The sequence below is a fragment of the Bombyx mori genome, chromosome 12 (assembly GCF_030269925.1).
Source record: "Bombyx mori chromosome 12, ASM3026992v2".
NCBI lineage: Eukaryota > Metazoa > Arthropoda > Insecta > Lepidoptera > Bombycidae > Bombyx > Bombyx mori.
In genome coordinates, this window is record NC_085118.1 from 16729015 (window position 1) to 16750302 (window position 21288).

At 38.8% G+C, this 21288-nt stretch overlaps 1 protein-coding gene across 1 annotated transcript in view; it reads right to left on the minus strand.

The window, feature by feature from the left end:
- Window positions 1–5104: 5104 nt before the first annotated feature.
- LOC101740448 (uncharacterized) overlaps window positions 5105–21288 on the minus strand; it is a 71055-nt gene continuing 54871 nt past the window's right edge. The window contains exon 2 of the mRNA XM_004924656.5: window positions 5105–12657. Within this exon, the coding sequence (XP_004924713.2) occupies window positions 10297–12615 (2319 nt within the window). The 5' untranslated portion in view covers window positions 12616–12657 and the 3' untranslated portion in view covers window positions 5105–10296. The remainder of the gene's footprint in view (window positions 12658–21288) is intronic.

Sequence of the window (21288 nt, forward strand, 5' to 3'; positions counted from 1 at the left end):
GGGCCCTAAGCTCGTCCAACCAACTAAGCAATAAAAAAAAATGCTTGAATTGTCACTGGAGCTGATGGAATGGATACAGTGAAACCACTATCTAGCACTAAACTTTTACAAGAAACTCTAGTATTTTTATTATTTTGACAACCCTGCATCCCGAAAACACAGTTCTAAGAATTGTTGACTTCCACGTACTTTTAAGTCTGAGAGTTCATGCGGGCTATTAGTTTTTTCCAAGGATTTTCTTCGTATTCTACAATGAAAAGCTGTTTTACTTTTTAAAAGCCAAGGTCATGACAATTGCGTTGAGCATTCGTAGATATTTAGTCGGTATCTACAGATACTTATCGATCTTAATATACTTTAGAGGTCATATTAAGGACATATTATGTTAGTCCCCATTTCTGTGTAATGGTCCGGGAATGTATCAATAATTACTTTTCCCAGCAAAAACAACAAAATGTGAATCCGCGAGTGCATATTTTTTAAATGATAGGTTGACTGTACCTGTCTTTTTCAAATATTAGTCATTGGAAAGGTAATTTAATGCAATACCCCCGTAGGCGCCCCCTAGGTGCGGGGACCTCGTTGGAGGTCCTAAAAAAAATCCTTGCGTTCTTTAACTGACACATAAATGAAAGGATTTTTAACCACATTGTCACTTGCGATCAGAAATTGATTATTTTTAAAAATCATGAGTGCCTATCATGTTGATTAGACCCTGGTTCAGCACCAAAACAATACGTCAAATGATGACTTATACCTAAAAAAATCATGGTTGCTGTTTAGTATCCTAGTGTGAGTGTAATTAATTACAATTATTACCAAATGGCACCAGTATTATTACAGATGTGTACTATTAGGAACTTGACACTATGGTGAAGAAACTTGCGAATCTCCGGACAGGCTTGGTTGGTAAAATATTAAACGACAATTTCGTAGGTAAAGACGTAATACTATGCTGAGCTTGTATTGGCTGCACACTCAACATTCTAATAAATTAAAGATTTTTTGTTAATCTACTGTAATTAACATGTTTTTTTTTTTTACTTCCCTACTTTTTTTTTACTTCCCTGTATTTTTTTTTACTTCACTTTTTAATTCCCTTACAGTCGATACGTCAATATTATATTTTGAGATTAACGTTTTAATGGTCACAGTACACAGTCTGAATAATAGTTGAGTTACACTTCTCTCATAATAGGTCAAGACAAACAGTTTTTTTTATTATCTTTATTAACAGATTACTTTTCATAAAACAATTTTCCCGTATGACCCCATTTCACCGACACCATTTTGAGTATAATTTAGTGTTATTTGGTACCGAAAGTGGAAACGTGGCTCTATTCTCTTCATTACTTTGTTTTTATTATCTCAACTACACTATCGGGTCCTTGGTCTATTCCGATCGCTATCTCATAATAGGATAGGCTTTTCTAGAGATAAAAGCCGTATTGTGAAGTCACATTTTTATTTTTCTTCGGCTGATTCTTATTTGTCTACCTTACTAAAAATGCTACTTTAAGCATTGGCAGGCCAGAGCATGTTCGTACTAGTGATATTTTTATCCTATTTGTTTCGAAGATAAGGAATTATTCGAGATGATCCATTCATCTCCTTTTTATCACCACACCTCCCGCTATCGGAGCAGAGTTCATCCATATTATCTGGAACCACTGCGTTCATCGACAGTGCATATCTAAAGATCTTTTTTAGCACGTACCATCTGGCTTTAGAATGAACTCTCCTCCCCTATGTTTCCCAAGCGCTATGACATGTCCTTCTTCAAACGAGGCTTGTGGAGAGTATTAAGCGGAGCCTGACAATTTTATACATCTGAGTTTACATCTTTGCTCACCACCCATACTAAAGAGAGAGCTGGATGGAGTTCCAAAAACGAAACACGTGCAAAAAAAAAAACGCGATTACTATGTAAATATCTTAGAATGCCAACGCCCAAAAATATGCGCATACCTCTTGGAATAGCAGTGCAATGAAAAACGACTCGATAAAAATGCAAACCTGTGCTTTCACTGGGTTCAACTGAATCGCATTCAATTCAATCCATCCAGGGATGCGCCCAAAGAGTTCGCCTGCTCAGACACAATTTCGAATAGGTTTCAAGTTTCAATCGCTTTCCCTGAATTACCGTATGAGCTCAATTGAACTTGTGTTCTCTCGATTGAGAGGCACCCTTACTATTGGGACACAAGTGGAACTATTTTAAGTGTATAAAATATAATGTTTTTCTTTTGAAGTTATACTTCTTTAGGCGCGTTATGAAAAATTGATGAGAGTGAAATTTTACGATGCGCGCGCACCGTGACACAAAATTAACAGAAATAAAGTTTCCCAGTAAATCGCTCATTCAGTTGAGGAAAAAAAAATGCTATCAACAAAACAGAAATGGAACCTCTGTTAGTGGAGCATGTTGGCATGCACGTCGCCTCTGTTCACTGTGTATTTATATTTATAATATTTATCCACATGCTCTGAGTTTCTACATTTAAAACACGTGTTTTTATTTTGTTTTCATTAAACAAGTGCGAATTTTTATATGTGCGTCTGAATCAGAAGTTTCTAATTAATATTAGAAAATATTTGTGCAAAAACTATGCTCATCAACCTTCCTAAGTGCTATAATAAAATTGAGGGTAACTATCCGTATGTATTATTTAGTAATATAAATGACAAAACTATTATTTAATATAATTCATACTAAATATTATTAAATAATTAACGTTAAATATTTATTATTAATTATTTAATATTTAAAAATAAAAAAATGAAATAAATTTAATCAAAATAAAGTATAACTTCTTATGCGCGTACATAAGTACACGCACCCTTTATTGTACCAACCAAATGTAATTTCAAGCACTTTGACGGAAGATTTCAATTTCGACTTGTTAAAGTTTATTGGCTTGTATTATTAGTAGACGTGATCCGCCGTTTCGTTAGCGATACATTTTTTCCGAGACATGTGTAAAGGTCAGCCTTCTATTCATATGCTCTGGCTTTGAAAAAATCATGCATATTCTTTCCTCGGTCGCTCCAAGAATTAAGGATCAAAAATATATTCTATTGGCTTTTTGTATTGCTTAGATGGGTGGACGAGCTCACAGCCCACCTGATGTTAAGTGGTTACTGGGGCCCATAGACATCTACAACGCAAATGCGCCACCCACCTTGAGATATAAGTTCTAAGGTCTCATTATAGTTACAATGGCTACCCCACCCTTCAAACTGAAACGCATTACTGCTTCACGGTACAAAAAGGCGGGGTGGTGGAGACCCACAAGAGGTCCTACCACCAGTACAAAATTGACGTTAATAGACGGACAGATTTCTCCTTTCATACTACATATCATATATCATTTGTAGGCGCCCCCTCTTACACATATCCTCTTTCACGCAATTCATCCATTTCTTCTTAGGTCTACCTCTTCCTCTTCCTGTAGACGGATGTATTAAAAAAAACACTTAATAATACATCAAATTACTTACTATTAAGATATAAAATTGAAATTCCAACACAGTTAAATAGCGGCGTTTCCACCTTATAAACCACAGAAAAAGCTAAGGGTGTGTTTTAGGTCACGCTGGCTTCCGAAGGGCCAGTAATTACGCAACCTTCCAAAATAATCAATGATGACGGACCGTCTTACTATGAATCATAGGATTCTCTCGAAAATCTCATTGGGTTAGAACCAATTCGTGCGTGTGATGAGGTTGGTCCTATTTTGTTTTTTTGCTGTACCAATTCAGCCAGCTTCGACTTTTTTTTATTGTCCCTAGAGGCAGACGAGCATACAGCCCACCTCATTGTGAGTGGTTATCGTCGCCCATGGACATCAGCAATGCCAGGGGCATGGCCACGCCGCTGCCTACCGACTCTCTGAGCTTCCTCATAATTTATCTCTATTAGTGTTATTTAATTTTACCTATTGTCGGTGGGATGTATTCCAAGCCCTACTTATAGATTTGTATTGTCATCTTGTTTTTGCCCCGAATCAGGCAATAACTGTTTCTGGTCTAAATTCGTTATTCTAAGCCCCAAGGCAAGTGTCAATGGTTACAAGATCAAAGAATTTAAGCTGAGATGCTTATAAGTTCAAGACACAGAAAGCTCTTTATTACAATACGACTGTTATCAACACTGTTTTAATTGTTAACAGAATGTTTCACTGTTTGAGCTCTTTAACGTCAAGTCATGTGCTCATAAAGCTTAAAAATTAGTTCGGTACGAGCGTAAAAACATCTAAGCCATTTTATAATTTGGCAAAACTTCGACGAGAGCTTCAGCAATGTTGCGTTGACAAAGTTGCCTCGAAAGCCTATAAATGAAGTTCCAAAATCTTCATTACACAACGGTGGAAGCTAACAAAAAAGCTTTGATAATATTGTTAGGTACCTTCTTCAGTTTTGGCGAGTTGTACACATAATCTAAATTACTTTTACGGGTTATCGCTGCGTTTTCTTTTCTTGTATAGATGGATGAACGTGCTCACGATCCAACTAGTGTTAAGCTGTTGCCAAGGCCCGTTGACATCATTACGTGCTTTCACCATCCACCTCGAGACATGAGTCTACTGGTGGTAGGACCTCTTGTGAGTCCGCGCGGGTGGGTACCACCACCCTGCCTATTTCTGCCGTGAAGCAGTAATGCGTTTCGGTTTGAAGGGTGGGGCAGCCGTTGTAACTATGCTTGAGACCTTAGAACTTATATCTCAAGGTGGGTGGCGCATTTACGTCGTAAATGTCTGTGGGCTCCAGTAACCACTTAACAGCAGGTGGGCTGTGAGCTCGTCCACTCACGTAGCAATAAAAAAAAAACATGAGGTCGAAATCTCAATTGTATTGTATAATGTTTGTCCCACCCATTAAACTGGAATTGAATTACACAAATTCAAAAATATTTCACGTTTGACTTTTCTTACATCAGAAATCTCGAAAGACTTGGGCGAACGCTTACATAAACCATTTCCTCAGAACGCATATTCACATTGCTATTTGCGAATACGATAATCTTATCCCATGCCTTAGACTACGATGACTTCGCTTATCACCACATCGGTTTTTTGGATCCAACGAATAAAACGAGCACATAAAAATACATATTTTATTTCCGATTCCATGCATTTCTACAATACGTTCGTTTCGCTAAAGATTAACGTCGTGATAATTTTGTGCTAATGTTACAAAACAGTCAGTTTGTGAAGATAAAAAATATCTTTATCGATTTATTGACAGTACAGACATAAAGTCCAACCACAGTATACTTCAAACTAAACATTTCCAAATTACCTTAATTATTAAAAAATCAGTAATGTATGTAATGAACCACGTAATCGATCTAAAAATAAGTCCAGTCTCGGTCGAGGCACTAATAAAATACACAAAAATGAGTGTTAGGAATTCGTGCAGAAAGTCGATTTTTATGTTTTGCTTCGAAGGCTAGGTAGGATTAATTCCTCAATTAATATGTGATTGATACATGGAACGCTACGTACTAATTATTTTGTTGGTTTTGCGCTTGGTCTTATTTATAGGACGTCTTATTGAATCCTGGAGTAGATACGATTATTTCTAATTAATTGTTTACTTGTTTTTGTCTAGATCCAATTACAGTGGAATAATAATATGCCGTCAAAACGGCTAATGACCGACTGAAATAGACCATTGCGTGTTGAAGTTACCGGGTTTAATTTTTTGAATATATAGACGTCCTACATTAAATTTGGAGACATTAGTGTTCAAATTATAATAAATACAAGATAAAAAAATCGGTTGTCTGTAAAGTCGGTTTACTGACGACAGGTCAACGTGACAACGTCATAAGAAACTGATGGAATGGTTTCACATTTCAAAAGAAAATTTTAATTTTATTTGTTTGATACATATTTTGTATGAATATAGAGAAGGAGGTAAATGGAAATCCCTATTACATAGTTTTTTTTACAAGTATGAATGTGCTTTGAATTGTATTATTGTATAGCAGCTGTCCACGCGGATGTATCGCTCACTCAAGTAGGAGAGAGACAGATGTCGAACGCTGCCGAACGCGGAGGCCCATCGTGCCTCTTTGTCGCTCGTTGCGCGCTCTCGCTTGCACTTCAAGCCTTAAATGGAACGCCTCAGAGCGAGGTAACGCCGTATGAGTCATATTTTTTCGTGCGTGCAGCCGGCTCCATCGTATTATAATAAGACGTTGTCACGTCAAAAATCTCTTACTAAAAATTAAAATGGTTCCATACAAAATTCGCATTTTATTGTGAAAATTATAGAATGCATTAACCAATTTTAGTTTTGTTTCAAATTAAACAATAATTTATAAAAGACTAAGTGAAGGTTTGTTGGTTACAAAATAAAATAGAAACAATATTACAGTTTGAACCTAGACATTAGTACTGAACCACTTTCACGTGGCGCTTTCAACTAAAATAATTATTGCTATGTTTACTTATGAACTTCCAAAACTGAAAGCTCTTCATACAAAAGATAGTATCTAAAGTGTTACTATTAATAATTAATACATAAGATTTTTCCTATTGGTGTCTTTTTGACGTTTTTTTCTAGACAATTAATAAAAAATAGAAATATGTTATGTAAAATAATATGTTAAGTCTCGTTTCCAATACATTTGAAATTCATTTTAATTTGAATCCAATAAATCTCAATTTCAGAAAGCAATAGAAGCCTTTCAACAAATGTTCCACGTGCTGATAAAAGCTCGAACTTCCAGTGCCTTTGTCCACTTCAAAGGGTTAGTGGACTCCATTGCTCTTTTACAAAAGGATGCCTCAGTCATAGGATTAGCAATCGTCCGTTAAATCTTTTATGCCGCACTTTCTATTAGCATCGGCACTCTCATATTACAATGTCCAGTAAAAGGGAGGGTAACAAAATCAGTCTTGACGTACAAAGCGTCAAAAATGCCAAAGTATCTCTTTTAAGACTGTTTCCAATAAAGTTACAAATGTCATTCTAGTACTGTGAGAAATTTGGTTCATTTAACGGTAGGCAGCGACTTGGCTCTGTCCCTGTCATTGCAGATGTTCATGAACGACGGTGATCACTCACCTTCAAGTGGCCCATATGCTCGTCGGCCTATAAGGACAACAAAAAAGAAAACGAAAAAATTTGAACCGCTACACGGTTAAATATCCCTCAGCTTGGCTAAAAAATAAAGCCGTAATTAGTGAAAACACAGAACTGGTGTTTTTGCGTCTGTAAATATACCTCTATAATAATATTCTCTCTAGCAAAGATTTTTTTGCTAGTGATATTATTTTACTAGCTAAGACCAACTACGCCAATAGCCCAGGATATCTCACAGTTGATCATGGCTCACTCATGGAAACTACAGCATGGAAGTCAATTTAGATATACCATTGAAGTATCAAATGTATTCCTACAGCGACTGTCGACACGAAAATGCTTGATTAGACTGTATGGGATAAGCCGTTAAGAATAATTGTAATTTCATATACATCTTATACCTGTAAACGAGCAATTATTGTATATATATATATATAATCTAAATCTCGGAAAGGGCTCCAACGATTTTCCTAAAATTTAGTAGGGATTTCGGGGGCGATAAATCGATCTAGCTACGACTTATTTTCAGAAAATGTTGTTTTGTTCTCGTGTTTTCAATAATCAACTTTATGACTCTTCCCGACATCTATTGGCGAATAATAATACTATTTTTTTTAAATGAGAGCATTTAACTGCTTTAAAGACACAACAAGATGGCGTTATCAAAAAAAAAGGTCATCGTCTAGTTATTACTAAATTGAAGAACAATAATCAATTAGAAATAAACGTCAAAACGACAATAACACATAGATCAATGATATTGTGTACTTACTTATAACGTTACAAGACTATACTAAAACCAACAATATTCTTATGTACTTATAATTTAATATAAAATGCTAAAAGTAAACGGAAAATCGTAAACAGCTTTGTAAAAGTAACAAAAAAATAAAAACGAATTCTGTGCCCAAACTTTTTATCAAACGGGGACGTCCAAGGCAAGCTTCAATTAAGTGGTATCACGACATCTTATGTGACGCCCACTCTCGCGTCTTCTACCCCGGAAACGACAATATTTTGGATATTATACTTGTTTGATGCATCTAGGAAGATATTTAAAGGTAAGCAGCGGCTTGGCTCTGCCTCTGGTATTGCTGAAGTCCATGGGCGACGGTAACCACTCACCATTTGGTGGGCCGTATGCTCGTATGCCTGAAAGGTATATAAAAAAATTCAACGAAAATCAACTTATTACTGCATGTTTTTTTTTATTGCTTATATGGGTAGACGAGCTCACAGGCTACCTGGTGTTAAGTGGTTACTGGAGCCCATAGACATCTACAACGTAAATCCACCACCCGCCTTGAGATATAAGCTCTAAGTATAGTTACAACGGCTGCCCCACCCTTCAAGCCGAAACGCATTACTGCTTCATGGCAGAAATAGGCAGGGTGGTAGTACCTACCAGCGCGGACTCACAGGAGATCCTACCACCAGTAGAAGTGTCCAACAGGTCCTACCACCAGTGTATATATTTTGTAAATTTTTTGTAACATCAAATAAGTATAATCTCCGATGTTTGGGCACAGAGTAAGAACTCGAATTTTCCATAGTCTTGCACGTAAAAGTACCATAACACATCATCGTTATACAACGGGAGAATTACCCTGATATCGAAGTATTACTTAATGAGACCTACATTACATTTGAAACAAATTCTAATATTTACAAGGTTTATTTACACACAATTTTAAAAAAAATTGTAGGCTATGTAACGTGAATGAGAGCTGTTTCCTCAGAGCGAAAGTCCATTTCAAATTAAAGCTATAATTGCAATGTGTATGACAATATTAAAATGAACTCATTTATAGTTTTCTTAGTGATTGAAAGAAAGCCTTATGCTTTGATCTCATTTTCTTATCTGAAGCTTAGAAAGCCGGCCGATGCTCGGTATTTTAGTTCTGTTTTGTTATGTGTACTAATTTAATGACATTTTATAAATATGATAATTGAAACCGAGCAAGTCTTGATTCTCTTGCAGTGTCTTCTCAATGGTGCAAATGCATTATGAATCGGTGTTAAAGATAACTATTTAAAAAGCGCCTGTAAAGCTCTACCTGAACAAAACAATTAAATTTTCTACTTGAATTAAATAATTCACAAATTTGATTTTTCAATTCACTGGTCACGGAAGACTGTAAATGCAAATATTAGATGTTTTATTTCATTCGTTTTCGTAGTTTTGAATGATTTATTTTTCGTGATAACCGAAAGGTTCAGTAATGTAGAGAAGGAATTATTTTATGTTTATTCAAATTGACTACAGACGATTGTGATCTTCCTCGTGCGGTCGTGCTCATCACGTCTAAGGGTCGTGATCACCTCCATCTATAAGTTTCATCCTGACGACATTGTGCCATCTCGTCTTGTCTTCAGCTAGGCTTCGGCTTTCAGTAGGCAGCGGCTTGGCTTTGCCCCTGGCATTGCTGAAGTCCATGGGCGACGGTAACCACCCACCGTCGGGTTAGCCGTATGCTTGTCTGCCTACAAGGGCAATAAAAAAAAGCTACTCTGAGCGCATCGTATACTGTGGAATCGAGTAGTGTGGACCTGGTCAGATCAACGCAATGGATTGCGCTCCCACGATCTTTTTCCTTCCACTTTGCCACTAATCAGCAGGTTTTCAAAATTGTCTTTGTCTTTTCTGGAAATACGTCCGAAGTACAGTAGGATTGGCTTGAGGCAGATGCTAGAACGATTATGATATTTAAGTAATAAACTATACGCAGTTTAAGTCTTCCTTGACCATGAAAACTGTCAAAAACTTCTAATATATGTTACATAAAACATTATTATACATATTATTATATCGTAATATAGAAATATCTCCAAAAAAATATTATTATATTGGTGCTATAGGCTAAAAACAAAATAAACTATTAATTAAATATCATTCACTTCTTTGTATGTATTTTAGTACACTATGAAAGAAACTATCACATACATTCTATAAAAAACATACATATAAAAATGCAAAACAGAGAGATCCATACATTAAACACGCTTCGTCAAATCGAACAGTACAAAAAACATTTTTCTACGATAAAACGTTCACTGCACTCCCGACTTATCGCCGAGCAACGCGAAATTCGTATATGCGTGATACACCGCCGCCATTATATATACAAAACTATTTTACTCAGTCGCTTTATCATTTTAGGAGCGTCTTAACACCGCCTACGTGTTTTCGTTGCGACGACGTCAGATATCGTTAGCGTCCCCCACGTAGCCCTCGTCAGGGCTCTCCGAACAAATATCCCCGGCACATTTCACATTTGATACCTGCGGTAAAGGTTTGAGGACGCTCTCGATGCCTTCCGCGGGCATGCGAGCGTCCGACGCACTGGTCTGAGTGTCCACGCATCTAGTCTCAACTTGGTAACATCGTCCGGGTCCCTCCGTCACACTCATGGGCACCATGACTGCACAAGTCCCTTTAGGGTTCCACGACGGACAGGGTTCGGTTGCGCAGTACTGCATCGGGTCGGTTTTGTAGCCTTCCGGTGGCGAAGGAACGAATTCGTCATTGTAATACACAGTGCCGTTCCCTACAAAAGCTATTTGCCTGTTTCTCGGAACGGGGTAGCCCTCTAAGGTACGGCGCACGTTCGTCGTCATATTGTACATTTCGAAATTAGGGCACGTCGGCTGTGCCGTATTGAACTCTGTGTCTTTCGCGAATTTGCAAACTAATTTCTGGTTCTTAGGCCTGTTGTGGGGTAAGGTCTGGTAAAACGGGCCAACAACCGAATAATTTGACATAATGGGAGGTCGGCACGGATGCTTTGGTAGACCATAATCGTACGGATAGCCTTCGCTGTCGAGGAAGCAGCCCGGATTGAGGTGCACGTCAGCTGAGTGCTGGTACATATTGTTTAATGTGTTTTGCGGCAAGTTCATGTTGTTTACGGGCTGTTGGTCTTGCCACGTGACCTGCCGCGGCACGGAGGCTGCCGTGAATACGGTCTCCTCTTCAAACCCGTCGCCCCCCACGCTCTGCGCTTTGTACACTGATAACGCTGTGTTCTCGTTTTGCGCATTGTTTGCTACTGTTTCCGCGTCGCTAATTAGGTCGGGATTTCTGTCGACGAAGCCTTTCATGTTATTGCTTTGATACACATCGCTTGGCTCGTAATCACGGTTCGTTTGTACCGTGTAGTGCAGTGCGTGATGAGAGTGCGCGTTCACTATTAAGCTCCCGTTATTTTTAGGTATGTTACCATTGCTGCGACTCGATGGCAGTATCTGATTGCACAAAGCGACGTCCTTGCCGCTTTCCTTTTTCTTACGACTCCTCGTATCGGTTTTGAATTTCAACATGACTACGGCGATTATGGCTATTAGCAACACTATAATTAGGAATACAACGGTCACAATGACTACTAGATGTCTGTGTGGGAAGGTCACAACGATAACGACCGGTTCCTCTTTCACTAGGATCCTGAGCGTGTAATTGGCACGTGCCCGACCGGCGGGGTTCTCAGCGGCACATGTGTACGTACCGTTATCCTCGTTACTTATGCCCATAATGTACAATTCACTCTTTTTGTCGGTGACGCCGTTCTCGACGTAATATATTCGGGGATCCGGCGACATGGTCGAATAATTATGAATGATCTGTCCCTGGTATAACCACGTTATTTTCGCTTCGGGGATTGCTTTCACTAAGCATTCGAGCGTCACATTGTTGCCGGCGTTCGTCTCTACGTACACAGACGTAGGGCTCATTTTCGGTAGGCAGGCCAGCTCGTTCTCCGAAATGCTGGTGATGGTCCGTTTCTTCAAGCGTTCTGGAAGCGAGCAAGCGGGCTCGACGGCGTGCGGCATATTGAAATTCAACAGCCAACTATGCAAATCCCTCAAGTGGCAATCGCAGTTCCAATTATTATTTTGCAGGTTGATCCCCCGCAGCGTATCGGGAAATAAATTTTCTCCCTGAATATTCGATAGTTTATTCCCGCTCAGTCGCAGCCATTCAAGGTGATTCAAACCGGCAAATGCGTCTCTCTCGATCGCTTCTATTTTACAATCGCTCAGCTCCAACGTGTTCAGATAGGAGAGATGTTGGAAACAATGTGTTTTGATACTCGCGATTGGATTGTTATTGATCGACAGTCTCATTAGCGACGGGATAAACACGAAGTTACTCGAGGGTACGAGGTTCAAATAATTGTTGGAAAGGTCCAATTCCACCAAGTTAGCGAGACCTTTGAACGCTTGGCTGTCTATTTTCTGCAGTCGACATCGCTGCAAGTAAATCTTCTGCAGATCGATCAGTTTGAGTTTGTGAAAGGTTTCCTTTTGCAGCACTTGAAGATCGTTGCCGGTGAAGTCTAGGACTTGTGTTTCAGAGTCAAGCGAGTCGGGTATCGCTTTGAGGTCTTTCTCCGAGCACTCTACGTACCGTTTTCCGTTTTTCCATTTGCATATACATTGCGAGGGGCACGCCATCGCTTGGAGCAGCATGCATGTCGTACATAAGGCAATGAGCCTCACGTGCACGCTCCTTTTGACTCTCATGTTGCCTCAAGGCAGGGCCTCTACGTAGAGCGGGTACATTATCTGAAACAAGCGGAAAATGCAAATGAACGAAAATGTCGTTTAAGTTTGTTGTTGTGAAGTGTTTCGGCTTGTTTCCTGCAAGCTTTGTGATGTCGATGGGTCTTGTTTTTTTTTTTATTTCGCATTATATTGGACAAGTTGCGAAGTACAGTGAATCATGATATATTCACAAAAAAGTAAAAAGGACTTTAATTTCTATTACACATGGTTTTAATTGAGATTGATTTCAGAATAACATTACAGTTTCATGTGACAACAAATATGTCATTTTTATCGTCTTTCCTAAACAATATATCGTCGCTGTCAAACCAAAATCTGCTATGTGCAAAAACTATACTTTTGTTACAACGAATAGAAACATTTTCGTATAAAATTTTATATGAAGGTGAATTTTTGAGAACTATATCAAATGAAAGCTATAGATAAGTATTAAAGCTATATATACACATAACACTTTTTATACGGTAGATAGGGCTGTGAACTATACGAAAAGGTCAAAAAGTAAAAATCTCAAAAAGTGCACATAGCAGATTTTTGTTTGACAAAGACGATATGCTCCAATACAAGTATTTCAAGTCTTTTAAAGACTATTACGAGCCCGAAATCGAACAAACGGAAAACAACAAAACGCTTTATATTCACAGATTCAGCGGCAAATAAGGTTAGTATAACGTATAGAAATTTTGGGTCGGACGGTCGGCTCACATAAATAATGTAACAACCGCATACATAATGTAATCGGAAATGAAAAAAGGAATTCGTGTCCAACAAATACGCGAGCTTGTTCGACGAGGTTCGCCGGGAAATTAAAATAAATACGTAGCGTCCACCCTCGTCAGTGTCGATTTAGCGAAGTACTTTTAATTTGGCAGTTCGTTAAACGCGCGACATCCCGGTACTACCAGGGCTTACTGGTCGTAGAACCTCTTGTGAGTCCGCGCGGGTAAGTACCACCGCCCTGCCTATTTCTGACGTGAAGCAGTAATGCGTTTCGATCTGAAGGGTGGGGCAGCCGTTGTAACTATACTGAGATCTTAGAACTTATATCTCAAGGCGGGTGACGCATTTAACGCACTTAACACCAGGTGGGCTGCGAGCTCGTCTACCCATCTAAGCAATAAAAAAAAACTACCAGGATCGACTCCAATGGTCTACGCGTTTTCGGACGACGACCTTCAAGGAAGGTGCCAATGAAAAATACTTAATCTGTTTGTTCTTAAAATAAATTTGGGCCGGAGAATAAATCGAGGAGCTGCGTGGAATGGAATTAGCCGTATTTTCCGGAGATACATATCGGGTTTCTTTCGTTTGATATTTTTTTCTTCTTAAACTTATTCCATGCGGAATCTTGTTAATGCCCGGTCGTGTAATTTAAAAGTTATCTCAAAATTAATTCTTTCGCCGTTTTTATTATTTTATTATTACGCAAATGGGTGAGCGACCTCACAATATACAATTTTAAGTGTGTTCCCGAACCCATAGGCACATGTCTTGAGACATGAGAACGGGATCCTAAGAGTATGACTGCCACACTACCTTCGAATCAGAACGCGTGACTGCTTCATCGCAGAAATACACCCAATGATAAAACCGAAAAAAAACACCTTTCATTAAATTATAAACCTAATTACGCATTTTTACGGATAGTGTTGAATTTCTTTTTTATTACCTCACTAGCTGACCCGGCAGAGTTCGTAGTGCCTCAATCTATAAATAAAAGCTTTTGTATAAAATAAACTTAAAACAAACAAAAGGAATCCATCCGACGGGGGGGACATCAAAGTAAAAAGAAAATTGTTATTTTTATTTCATTCCGAGCATTTTCATATTTATCTACATTTTAAACCTTCTCTGGACTTCCAAAAATAATTCAAGACCAAAATTAGCCAAACCGGGTTCCAGTCGTTCTCGAATATTGGCGAGACTAACGAACAGCAATCCATTTTTATATATAGAGATAGATAGATAGATTTTAATACTCATTGACTGTGGAAGTCATTCGTGAATACATGTCAGGAACGTATTTTCTTATAAAATATACCTAACAGATGTTGGAAAATAAGGGTAATTGACTGCAGGATTTAAACACCAGCATAATTTCATCGCTTGAGACCAGCATAAGCAGCAACAAAACATAAGCAAATAACATAACATAAGCTAAACATAACAGCTGCAGCAACAAACAGCAAACTGTTTTTAGGGCTTTAGGTCGCGATGATATCTTTGACGTCTTCTTGCAGATTTTCATATATCATGATTAGGGTAGTTATTGATTTGTTAGTTGGTTAAATTCGATTCTAAAGCAAATACATACTTCATATAGCAAAAATAACATTCGACTTAAATATAAGCTCACTAAGCAGACACTAGACATGAAATACAGCTACAAAACCCCACTAGTATTTGGCAATATTGAATCTAATCCTCAATAATTCACGGCGTATATTTCAATAGCGCAACGCCCCCTTACTCATTTGTATCGCAATATACGCATTGCCATTTGTCGGATTCAATTGTGAGATATTGGAATAGAAGCCGCCATCGTTAATGTTTCAACTCGGTGGTTTATTAACGGCCTATGTTTGAATTATAAATATATTATTGTTCAAGGAACAATTGGATTTTGCTTGTTTCCGAAACAGTGGATAATCGATATCCGAAGTTGAAAGGTTATGGTGCCCATGCATCCGCCCGCTGAGTTTCTCGCCGGATCTACTCAGCGGGTCGTGATTCCGATCCGGTAGTAGATTCATTCGCGAAGCAATTGCTCTTGAGTTGTTAGGTCTCCTTCGGAGGTACTCGGGCTGTTGTTAGCAAATCCCACTCCTCCTGGCTGAGTCTTTGTTCGCCCACCTGTCCTGATGAAACTAAAAAGGCCTTCGGGCCACTAGTAATCTTTCAATAATAAAAAAAAGAAAAAAAAGGTAATGGTTAGAGGTGGCCAGATTGATTGACTAGGTGGTGCAGTACTAACTACTAACTACTACAGTACCGGAGTGCGGCTCTGACCGTTGCGCTGAGAATCATGGGTTCGATTCTCACAACGAGTAGACATTCGTGTAATGAACAGGTTTGTTTTACTCTTTGTCTGGGTATTTATTATTGTTACGCCGGTAAGAGTAACGCCATCTGTCATCAAATAACAGAAACTCATGTCAAAACGACTCGTCTTATCGGGAATGTTCTCGATTATTGTAGAGATGTCGTGTTGACTATAAAAGCGCTGCTCAGGTGACATGAAGGCGAAGTAATCGGTGATATTCGAAGCGGAAGAAGTGGATTACGAATTTTAATGTGTTCCTTAAGTGTTTTAAGTGTTAAATAGAGTTTTAATTTGTACTTCGGTGAACGTTTTATCTATCCCGAACCCCAGTGCGTATTGTTATCTTTATATGTATATATTTAAACGTATATATGAGTATTTATGTCAGTCTCTGGTACCCTAATAACACAAGGAATCCTAATATGAGACCGGATGACCGTATGTGATTTGTTTGTTTTATTTATTTATTTTTATTGCTTAGATGGTTGGACGAGCTCACAGCCCACCTGGTGTTAAGTGGTTACTGGAGCCCATAGACATCCGCAACGTAAATGCGCCACCCACCTTGAGATATAAATTCTAAGGTCTCAAGTATAGTTACAACGACTGCCCCATCCTTCAAACCGAAACGCATTACTGCTTCACGGCAGAAATAGGCAGGGTGGTGGTACCCACCCGCGCGGACTCGCAAGAGATCATACCACCAGTAAGAAATTGAGAGAGAATCGCAAAGTTTGTTCGCGGTTATTTATTTATTCAGTTATTATTTAGAGCGGCAATTTAGATTGTCATTTTATGTACATTATTGATAGCACTATCTACTGGATCTTTTTAAGTTCGTATTCGAAATCAGTCTCTAGTAAAATTATTCACCATTCGAAGTCTGGATGTATATTCTTGAATGTGTTACATACTTGTATCGCTAATACCCAACAAAAATTTAGCTTGGGCTTAGAATATGTTGTTTATAATTTTCAATCATCTTAAAAAATCTTATCAAAACATCCATTGGTTCTCCTCTAAGCGCATACATCCGTGATGTAATCATTTACCGAGGCTAAATAATAATATTGTGAGCTATATAAACGCTTCGACGCCCCGGCACTGTTAAGGAGAGCTCTTGACGGCGCTTTGTGTAGAGGCAATAGGGATATGGCAAGCCGCCAGTGGACGAACAATCTATAGATAATACGAATATCTAGTTATTGATGGTCTGTGACCTGGATTACGTGGTTTTTGGTGCCTAAAAAGAAATGCTGACGGTTTTTATAGCACGTTGGAGAAAGAAAAACGTGTGCCATCGTGTAATAAAAATCAAAACTCGCAAAATTATAATTTGCGTAATTACTGGTGGTAGGGCATTTTGTGAGTACGCGCGGATAGTTATCACCACCCTGCCTATTTTTGCCGTAAAGCAGTAATGCGTTTCGGTTTGAAGGGTGGGGCAGCCGTTGTAACTATACTTGAGACCTTACAACTTATATCTCAAGGTGGGTGGCGCATTTACATTGTTGATGTCTATGGGCTCCAGTAACCACTTAACACCACGTGGGCTGTGAGCTCGTCCAGCCATCTAAGCAATAAAAAAAAGCTTAGATTTTTTGATTTACTTAAAACTTCCTGCTAGCTAAGTCGGGTACTTGTAGTGGCGACATTGTCGTGTTGACGTCCGGCTTTGGAACCTTGCCGACGTCCACGGTGTTTCCCGAGCGAAGGCTTGTGAAGAGTACTTAACGTTAGGCAGCGGCTTGGCTCCGCCCCTGGCATTGCTGAAGTCTATGGGCGACGGTAACCACTCACCATCAGGTGGGCTCGTCTGCCTACAAAGGCAATAAAAATATATATAAAAATATTAATTTTAAGTTCTATTCGAGGTATAAAGAAAATAAAACTGGAGATTCCGCAACAACCCACGGTCATTCGGTAACGTGCGAACTTATTGTGGTACACTTGATTCACGGTTGTTTGCATAAGAGTTAGTGTATTGCGCAAACGAACGCTCTGAGATCGTGGTCAATGAATAATAAAAAAATATGTTATTTTTATTGTACGTTATTACAAAGTTAAGCCGTACACTGTGTGTATTACTAATTTGTACGTTATTACAAAGCTAAGTCGTACACTGTGTGCATTACTAATAAAAATCTTACGTTACGGACGTTTTTTCCCAGTTAGGGTACCCCTCCGTATCGTCCCATAAGGAACTTCATTCCAAAAAATACCCAATCAATTTTCCTAAATGGTTCGGCGCTCAACCTCATTCACGAACGGTTTTTATCACAAAGAACCAACTGGAAATCACAATCATAGATCGTTTACCGAATTTAATGGTTAAATTTGCAATTTCGCATAATATGTTTCATTAGTGCATCATTAAGTTCGACGTGCAGCTTAAATCGTTTAACTTAGCTTATTCAAGCTAAACTGTAGCTGATGGTTAAACCCGAATAAAAGTCTAAGCTTTTTATTCGTTTGTCCATTTGTATAATTATTGGTGTTCATTTTGTGAGCTTACGGAATAATTGCCATCGTCTTGGCTGTCCCTGCTACGATGTAAATATTTGGGTTAGCCTTCGAACCGGAATGAAGGAATAACAATAAATACAATTGAGTATTTAGTAGGTATATAGCCTGCCAGTCAAAATAGATTAATTATTTGGGAATGAGCTCCCCTCCTAATGTTTCCCGATCGCCATGACTTGTAATTTTTCAAACAAGGCTTTTGGAGTACTTAATAGTAGGCAGCGGCTTGGCTCTGTCCCGGGAATTGCTGAAGTCCATGGGCGATGATAACCACTCACGAACAGGTTTTTTTTTTCGGTGGTAGTGCTCACAGCCCACCTGGTGTTATGTGGTTACTGGAGCCCGTAGACATCTACAACGTAAACGCGCCACCCGCCTTGAGATATAAGTTCTAAGATCTCAGTATAGTTACAACGGCTGCCCTACCCTTCAGACCGAAACGCATTACTGCTTCACGGCAGAAAAAGGTAAGACGGGGCATCTAACCGTGCGGACTCACAAGAGGTCCTAACACCAGTAATATGCTCCGTGAGCCGTATGCTCGTCTGCCTACAAGGGCAATTAAATTTTATTAAAAAGTACAAACACTGATCAGCTTAATGACATCTTAAAAACAGCATAAAATACATAACAATAATAAATGCTCCACACTCCGCAGCCCTGATCCGAGCAAGATTTTCCCTCTGTGTTATCGATTTTGTTAACACATACAAGATAAGAATTACTGGGCACAGAATTGGAACTCTATAGTAAGTACATTAGTCACATTCACTAACCATACGACCGACGAATCGGTCAGAATGCTTCGGTGTCAATTTGAAATCTGAATTTTGAAAGGTTCACTTAACACCGACCTCAAAAAAGAAGGCTATTAATTCGATTGTAGTTTTTTCACTAAGTCACTTTTATGTAAGTGAACCAATTTTGATGATTTTATTTGAAAATATTGCTTTTCAAGATACCATTTAAATTTTATCAAGTTCCAACCATTGGTTTATTTGTTATTTATGTATATTAGTATTAAGGTTTCTTAACCGTCTATTAACATATACCTGTATGTATATTTAAAGACAGACCGCGTGGGCGAGCTGTCCTCAGTTTAAATAGTTAATAGCCCTAAAAGGGGACGTCGCAATCCGGAAACCATTCCGTGACAAGAATATTTTAGATTCAACGCTTCAACTGCGAACAATGGCTCGTTTTTTTTTTTTTTAGAGCGTGCCGTTTTCGGTTTTCAAGTGGAATAAAAGCATTTATCTGAGATAATTTCGATTTATTTTAAATCATTCTAAAATAGTTTTCGATTTTAGCCCCGTGCGAACTTTAGCAATGCAGTAACAGTGGAATGTGGTATAATGAGGGCTTTGTCGAGTTGGTCTAGTTATCTCTTTTTTATCATCGCATCTCCCGCCACTGGGTAGTCCATCCTTACTATCTGGAACTGCTACATTCATCCACAATGCGTTTCCAGATATATCTTCTGCCCCGTACTATCGGGCTCTGGAATGAACGGGGTTTTCGGAGCGCTTTAGCATATCCTTCTTCAAAGGAAGTTTTCGAAGAGTATTCAGTTTTTGACAGCAACTAGGTTGTGCCCTTGGCATAACTGACGTCTGTTAGCGACAATAACCACTAACCGCCAGGCGGTCCATTAGTCTGCTCGTATGCAAGGGCAGTAAATGCTGGTCAAAAGTTTGTATTTATTACAAGGATTAAACACTGTAAAGAAGCCCTAAAGATATTCTGTGACGCAGAAACTTCAAAAGCTTTGAAAACAAGGTTACTGTGAAAGTAAACAAGGACGTCTAGGTCTGCCAACTTTTGGAATATTTTTCTCTTGGTGGGTAGCTGAATTCACGTCCAGTAAGCTCCATTATCCTATTAAAATCACCTGGATCTTGAGTTTATCTCCAAATTCGCATCAACAAAGTCTATGAATTTTAGCTTAATACACACGCACGCTATGTCAGTGAAGTCAGTACAAAAAAACCTACTAAATCCATATAATCAGCGAGTCTTAAGAAAACAAGTATTCAAACACTTTCCGCCTCCGAAATCCTATTACATCAAAGAAAATACGAATGAAAGGACCGTCGTGTATTAAGTCCTTCAGCAAGCCTCGTACTGGGTGAATCCCATTTAAATGTACATAATTCAAGGAACGGAGACACTTCGCATACGAATACCTCTTGGAATAAATTCGGGGATCCTGACTAGTTTCGAAAGGCCTATCATATGAGAGCACGTTGAAAACCTCCTCCGTACCCAAATCGAACCGAGCATTGTTGGTAATGCTCCCTTAATTTGGAAATAATGATTATAAATAATATAAAAATTTGCATTTCATAACCCTCATAAGAATTTCTCCTGCAGAAACATTTCTCCTGCAATATAAGCACCAAAAACTTACGTATATTGCTGTAAAATAATCAATGAAACTTCCTTAGAATGACCTATCGACCTATCGTTTGGGCATTCTTGAAATCGCGTTATCATAGGGCTCCGGAAACACTGGAGCGAAGTCCATTCCGATCCCTCCTCGTGTCCATTTCAGAGCCGGGTGTTGCATTTCAGTAGTGATCTGGCGAAATACACTATGATAGCCGCAGTGGATCCCGGTAATAAAGACGCGAAGTTATTAAAACGATTAATTTATCTCATGGTTGATATGGCCTTTTATAATAATAAAAATAATGTTTCTTAATTATGGGCCTAACGGAATGGCCCTATTAAAAAAAATAATCATGTTCATGTCAAAACTTTACGCCCCGCTGTAATTAATCGTATGATAAACATTATTTTTATTGCCCTTGTAGGCAGACGAGCGCACGACCCACCTGATGGTGAGCGGTTACCGTCGCCCATGGAGTTCAGCAATGCCAGGGGCAGAGCCAAGCCGCTGCCTACCGATATCTTGAATCTGCTCGCGCACCAACATCGTATATTGGTGGTGCGATGATAGAAACCTTCCCTGATATGCTAATAACGACTGTACCAATTTTCACCACATTCAGAAGACAAACAAACAAACATACTACCGAACATTGATTTTAATTTAATATAGA